A 7,500-nucleotide genomic window follows, 5' to 3' on the forward strand; every position below is an offset into this window, starting at 1 on the left:
TGCAAAGTAAGAAAAGTCTGAAGACACACACACAGACACAGACACACACACACAGACACACACACACACAGACACACAGAAACATTTCATTTATTTATTTATTGAGTTGGGACGATGCACATTCATCAACATTGATGCGTTAGCATCAGTGTAAATGCACCGGAGCATAACTGCTAAACAAGGCAGGTTCTAGACAACACAGACACAGAAGACTTTAAAACCTCACAACGACAGATCATACACTGGACAATTACAAAACAGAACACAGACAGACAATATCAAGGCAAAGCAGACGCAGACAGACAAGATAAACAGACAATTTTAACCCACAGTTACAGAACAATGGACCAAAAGCCCGGGAACAGGCATCAGTGCATTTAAAACAGCTGATTTTCATGCATCAACATTAAACACAAAGTCAATACAAACACGCTCAGAGCCTCCAGCTGTGAGGAGAGTCGGTGCAGATCCAGACCTGCTGGAGGAATAAACACCTGGAGTCTCATCAGGTTCTGATCCGGAGCCGTTTACTGACGGGAGCAGAGCTCAGCGTTAGTTTGTAACTTGAGGGATTAAAAAGGTGATTTATCTTCACTCCTGTTGATCAGCCTGACTGCAGCAGTGACCGGAGGTGACCTCCAGGTTCTGTACTGTTGACTGCTGACCGGAGCTGGAGGGGAAATGGACTTTACTTCATGAACGTAACGTTACAGAGAGGAGACAGAGAACCAGAACCAGAACCAGAACCAGAGTCTCTGCCGAGTGCTGACTTCACTCAGAGCTTACAGCTAATGTACAATAAAGTAATCTGGTTGTTTGGGGCGATTAAACACAAATGACCTTCGATCAAACTCACCTGAGTATCATGAGGTACTCCACCTCGACCCCGTGTAGCATGACTCCCTCCCGCCCCCCCAAAAACGTATATGCACTTGTATGTTCTGACCCGTAGCACTTACATCACAGCACTTATGAACTTAAGGTATCTTTCTTTTTTTCAATTATGGTTTTTATTGTTTCCTTCACAGGCATTACAAAAGGCCACTATTTGTGTTTTCCAAACATGCTTTTACAAATGACAACAAATAGACACAAACCTCAAACTAAAAACACAACATCAGCAGGCACAGATAAATAAAAACAAAACTAGTAAGACATTGGCATACATGTTTGAAGTACAAACAAAAGGGAGATAAATAAATAAGATAAATAAATAAAAATATAAAACACAAAAATCACAAAAAATCATAAAAATTATATCAGTACATATACTACACATATGCACACATCTCGTATTGTACCTGCATGCACATACACACCCATCCTGTAAACAACCATACATGTACAACATATGTAGTGAACACTTGACCTGGAAGGAAACTATTTTCTCACCTTCCCCTGAATCCCCTCCCCGTGACGCCAGGCGAACATGGTGCACTGTAGGCTTGGTTTATGTGTACATCAGATTTACCTTACGTTTCCCTGAGCTGTGTTAGAAAAGGCTCCCAGATTGCCCAGGTCTGTCATCAAAACCAAAATGTCATCAGCAAAAATCAACCTTTTATGTTCCCGACCACCCATCTTGATACTCCTAACAGATCCATTTATTCTTATAGCCTCTGCAAGGGGCTCCAACGCAATAATAAACAAAAGCGGCGAGAGTGGGTCGCCCTACTTTGTTCCACGTCCTACAGGAAAAGCAGATGATCTCAGACCATTAGTTGTTATCATAGATTTAGGCTGATTGTATATAAGTTTTACAATATTCTGAAATACTGGTCCAAATCCAAATTCTTTCAGTGTGAAAATGAGATAACTCCAGCTGACACGATCAAATGCTTTGTCCGCGTCTGAAGACAAAGCAGCTGTCGGGGTATTCATGTCTCGTCTTCCAAATTAAATGCAATAGACGTCTGAGGCTGTCAGAAGAGGTCCTGCCCCTCACAAACCAGCCTGGTCTGGACGTATGATTGTCCTTATTACTTTGTTTACTCAGTTTTCCATCACAACACAAAAGGCTAATGGGACGGTAACTTCCACACTCTAGGGGGTCTTTACCTTTTTTCAATATTAGAGTGATTATTGATTCTGTCATTGAGGTTGGGAGTTTCCCTTTATTGATAGTGGCATTGAATGTTTTAAAAATTTCAGGACTAAGTTCTTCTGGGAACTTCTTACAGAATTCAACAGTTTAATTGTTTTATTCAGCTCCTCAAGAGTTATTGGTCGCTCAAGATCCCTCATGTTTTCCTCTGAGAGTTTAGGAAGATTTAGATTTTCAAAAAAAGCTCTTCCTTTTTTTACATCCATCTGGCCCTCAGGCCTTTACAGCCCTCATACAACTCCTTAAACACATTGGTGATTTGTTTGTGATTAGTGACCAGATTTCCATTTTTATCTCGAATCCCCCCAGTTTGGCGAGCCGCTTCTCGGGCTTTCAGTTGGCTGGCCAGCGGTTTACCAGCTTTGTCACCTGACTCATACCATTTTTGTTTCAGTCCATATAGAGAGTATTCAGACTCAGACTCAGACGACTTTATTAATCCTTTTGGGAGGTTCCCTCAGGGAAATTGAAGCTGTCACTCACAGCACTGTTACACACACAGTAGAAAAGTATACATATAAATAAAAAAGTATACATAAATAAATATAAAATAACGCTGTAAGAATAAAGTTAAATATATTATATACACACACTTGTATATATATACTTCTAGACTGTCCTTCAGTCTCTCTGTCTCACTGTTCGTCTGTTCGTCTGTTCGTCTGTTCGCCCTCCTCCCCCCCAGTGAGGAGTCGAACAGTTTGGGGGACAAAGGAGTCTTTCAGTCCGTTTGTCCGGCTCTTTGGAAGGAGCAGCCTGTCGCTGAACCGGCTCCTCTGGCTGCTGATGACAGTGTGCAGAGGGTGGTTGGCATTGTCCAGGATGCCCCGCAGTTTGTTGAGAGTTCTCCCCTCTGCCACTGTCACCAGAGGGTCCAGCTTCATGCCGACCACCGAGCCGGCCCTCCTGACCAGCTTTTCCAACCTGGAAAGGTCCACCTTTGATGTGCTGCCGCCCCAGCACACCACAGCGTAGGAGAAACACTGGCGACCACGGACTGGTAGAACATCCACAGGAGCTTCCTGCAGATGTTGAAGGATCGTAGCCTCCTCAGGAAGTGCATCCTGCTCTGAGCCTTCTTGTACAGCTGCTTTGTGTTGCTCGTCCAGTCCAGCTTGTTGTCCAGCCACAGCCCAAGATATTTATAGGTCTCCACGACCTCCACCTCCTCTGCTCCTGACAGAACTGGTCTGGGTCTGGGTCTGTCCCTCCCGAAGTCGATGACCAGTTCTTTAGTCTTTGAGGTGTTGAGCTGCAGGTTGTTAGTGTGGCACCAGACAACAAAGTTCCTCACCAGGCTCCTGTATTCCTCCTCTTCATCGTATTCTGCCTTTTTTGTGAAAATAGTGTTTAATTCATATTAAACAAAACTAGCCTGTCTAGGCACACGTTGTTAGGGTTTTCCCTGTATTCCTTTTCTAGTCTTTTAATTTTTTCTTCACATTTAGAGATTTGTAATTTGTCCTGTTTTGTTGTTAGTGCTGTTTGTTGTATCATCATTCCCCGTATGTATGCTTTGAAGGAATCCCATACGTTAACCTGTTCTGCGGTCCCATTATTGATTTCAAAAAATGTGTTAATGTGGTTTCGAAGATCTACACAGAATCCCTCATTCTGGAGAACGCTGGTATTCATCCGCCAGCCTTTAGATCTTTCTTGTGTCACTCCAAGCATTATGACGAGGTCAGTGGGGGCGTGATCTGTCACAGCTATTGTGCCAATACTGCATGTTTCAATGCTGTCAATCAGAGAATGTGAGATCAAAAAATAATCAATACGAGAGTAGACAGAATGTCTATTTGAAAAAAAAGTGTAGTGCGTCCTCAAAACGATGCCTCGTTCCATCCACTGTACCCCAAAACACTGCTGGGTACTGCATTGAGTATTGGAGTCCCCACTTCATGCATATGCGCCTGACCTCCGTGAATTTGTGTCTCTTGTTCTGCACATCTTTAGTGAAGTCCGGGAAGAAGTCCACTTTAGTACCATTCCACTGAAATGTTCCAAGTTCCTTTGCTCTGAGTCCTACTTTTTCTCTATCGGTAAACTGTAGAAATCTCACCAGAATGTGACGGGGAGCGGCGGTCCTGTGGGTTGTGGTTTACAGCTGTGGGGATCCGGTGCACCCTCTCGATGATCATGTCGTCCACATTTTCTGAAGCGCCTGTAAACAAACACTGGATCTTGTCCTTCACACAGTCCTTCACTTTGTTTCCGTTTTCTTTGCCTTCTGGCACTCCTTTAATCCGAATGTTGTTTCTTCTGCTGTAGTTCTCCTGATATTCAAGACGAGCCTCGAGCTGTGTAATTTTACCATCCATGCTCTGTGTCAAGTTTACCGGGCGAGCGTTCTCATCCTCCAGGTGGGATATTCTTGCTTCAGCCTCGCTGGTTCTGGAGCCTAGTTTGATTGTTAGTCTGATTTCAGTGAGTCCAGGTTGTCTTTAATCGCTGCCATGTCGTCTCCCACCTTCTGTATTTTCTGTTGGAGACCTTGATTCATGTTGCGAAATGTTGTCTCCCTCCGTCCTGCTCGCCATGTCTGCCTTGCTAGCTTCGATGCTAGGTGCTATGCTAGCTGGATGCCGTGCCGAGAGCAACTCGTTGATTTTCGGGCCAGGAGTGTTTCCTGTTCTTGGGGTTTTTGTATTACGCATGAGTTCTATCTCTTAGGCAACTTTTTCAGTATAAAATAACAGGTTTGGTAGATATTATTTAACAAATACAGTTGAAGCGTCTCTGCCTCGTCAACAGGCGGCTGCTTCCCTCCACATCGTCACTGGAAGTCGCTTGATAAATGATAAATGATCTTGATAAATAGCAGCTACTTTGCTCAGGTGAGGGTTGAAAACTGTTTGTTTTTTCATTCTTACTTTATCAGCAGTGATATGTTGTGACAAATGTACTTATTGTAAGTGGCTTTGGACGAAAGTGTCTGCTGAATGTAAATATAATGTAAATATAAATATAATGTAAATGAGGTGTCACTCCTCCTTCAGTGTGAACGCACCGTGAGAGTCACTCACCTGTAACCCTGAACAACAAACGCAGGTTCAGTCAGCTGATTGATCTCACCTGTCTGTCTGTCTGCCTGTCTGTCTCTCTGTGTGTCTGTCTGTGTGTCAGTGCTCAGCAGAAGAGCAGTCAGATGAGCAAGAAGAAAGTAGCAGGAAACCAGGTGAGTCACTGCAGGTGACCTGCTGAGAGAACTGAATGAGAGGATGGATGGAGAGACTCGTTATTCATGTGTTCCTCTTCTCTTCTCACTCTGTCTCACCATCCCTCTCTCTCTCTGCCTCTGTTGCCGTGGCAACCAGGACGAGATCATGGTGAGTGGTTCACAGTGTGTGTGTGTGTGTGTGTGTGTGTGTGTGTAGTACATGGTGACCTGACATCATAAAGCAGGTTTAAACAGTGCAGAACAACTTGAAACTTAAACTGAATGTGTCGATAAATAATCATCTGATTATGATGAATAATCAGTGTGTGTGTGTGTGTGTGTGTGTGTGTGTGTGTGTGTGTGTGTGTGTTCAGGTGATCCGTAAAGGTTGGCTGACCATCAACAACATCAGCATCATGAAGGGCGGAGCTAAAGAGTACTGGTTCGTCCTGACTGCTGAGACCCTGTCCTGGTACAAAGACGATGAGGTAACACAGACAGACAGACACACACACACACACACACACACACACATACAAAACATAATGAATTGTTGTGTTCATCGTTGATGTTGTCGCCCCCTGCAGGAGAAAGAGAAGAAGTACATGCTGCCTGTCGACAACCTGAAACTCAAAGACATCGAGAAGAATTTCATGTCCAGCAAACACATCTTCGCCCTGTTTAACACTGAACACAGGTGTGTGTGTGTGTGTGTGTGTGTGTGTGTGTGTGTGTGTGTGTGTGTGTGTGTGTGTGTGTGTGTGTAGTGTTTTAATATCACTGCAGTATGATTCAGAGCTGAACAGATGACATGTCCTAACTGGTCCTGACGTGTCCTGACTGGTCCTAACTGGTCCTGACGTGTCCTGACTGGTCCTGACTGGTCCTAACTGGTCCTGACGTGTCCTAACTGGTCCTAACTGGTCCTAACTGGTCCTGACGTGTCCTGACTGGTCCTGACATGTCCTGACGTGTCCTGACATGTCCTAACTGGTCCTAACTGGTCCTGACTGGTCCTGACATGTCCTGACGTGTCCTGACTGGTCCTAACTGGTCCTAACTGGTCCTGACATGTCCTGACTGGTCCTAACTGGTCCTAACTGGTCCTGACTGGTCCTGACATGTCCTGACTGGTCCTGACATGTCCTGACTGGTCCTAACTGGTCCTGACTGGTCCTGACGTGTCTGATGCAGACACAGATGTCAGGAAGTGGTTCTGATTAATGTATCGGTCCATATAAACATTTAACTATGTTGATGAAACTGTTGCAGTCTAAAATGACTTCAGTGAAACTTTAATCATTCATTTAATAAAAATAAATCTTGTTATAAACTGTAATCAGCTGACAGTTTGAACAGGAACGTGTTCAGAATGATGTCATGCAGCAGATATTAACACGTACGCAGACGAGACTGTATTATTTGTTTATGTTTCCTCAGATTGAACTTTTAATAAAATAAAAATGTGACTGTTTCAGGAACGTGTATAAAGACTACCGTCAGCTGGAGCTGGCCAGTGAGTCTCAGGAGGAGGTGGACAGCTGGAAGGCTTCTTTCCTGCGAGCTGGAGTGTACCCTGAACGCAGCGTGGTACAACACATCATTACTGATTGTTACATGTTTTTACTTGTTCAAACATTATTATAAGATTTTATTATGATCTGTTTTGTTTCTTCTGCCTCCTGCAGGACAAAGACAAAGTGAGTTCCTCCTTTCATTTGTACTGACAGATGTTTCTATTATTTTGTCCACACATTTCTATCAAATGAGGTATATGATGTATACTGTATATATAGCATGTTTGTACAGGTAAAGGTGTGTGTGTAGTTAACTGGCTGGCATGTTTGTGTAGGTTGAGGTGGAGGAGTCGAGCGGAGACGGACACATCCACAGTCTGGACCCTCAGCTGGAGCGACAGGTGGAGATTGTCAGGAACCTGGTGGACTCGTACCTGGCTATCATCCACCGCACCGTCAGAGACCTCATCCCCAAGACCATCATGCACCTGATGGTCAACAATGTACGACACACACGCACACACACACGCACACACACACACACACACACACACACACACACACAGAGGAAGTAATATAATTAGTCATGTGACCTCCTCTGTCATCCTCAGACGAAGGAGTTCATCCACGCTGACCTGCTGGCTCAACTTTACTCCTGTGGAGACCAAAACAGCCTGATGGAGGAGTCCCAGGAACAGGTGAGACACTGAGAGACAGAC

At 44.3% G+C, this 7,500-nt stretch overlaps 1 protein-coding gene across 3 annotated transcripts in view; it reads left to right on the plus strand.

The window, feature by feature from the left end:
• The window catches only part of LOC140995935 (dynamin-1-like), a 27,349-nt gene that overhangs the window by 12,518 nt on the left and 7,331 nt on the right, over positions 1-7,500 (plus strand). For 2 of the 3 annotated variants that reach the window (XM_073466105.1, XM_073466107.1), the window contains exons 12-20: positions 1-6; positions 5,231-5,282; positions 5,422-5,433; positions 5,639-5,752; positions 5,852-5,961; positions 6,743-6,854; positions 6,953-6,964; positions 7,117-7,284; positions 7,393-7,479. The exon at positions 1-6 is cut by the window's left edge and continues 65 nt beyond it. In XM_073466105.1, coding sequence (XP_073322206.1) covers positions 1-6; positions 5,231-5,282; positions 5,422-5,433; positions 5,639-5,752; positions 5,852-5,961; positions 6,743-6,854; positions 6,953-6,964; positions 7,117-7,284; positions 7,393-7,479 — 673 coding nt within the window. The remainder of the gene's footprint in view (positions 7-5,230; positions 5,283-5,421; positions 5,434-5,638; positions 5,753-5,851; positions 5,962-6,742; positions 6,855-6,952; positions 6,965-7,116; positions 7,285-7,392; positions 7,480-7,500) is intronic. The other variant, XM_073466106.1, reaches the window with a different exon arrangement.

Source organism: Pagrus major, chromosome 5 (genome assembly GCF_040436345.1).
Source record: "Pagrus major chromosome 5, Pma_NU_1.0".
Taxonomy (NCBI): Eukaryota; Metazoa; Chordata; class Actinopteri; order Spariformes; family Sparidae; genus Pagrus; species Pagrus major.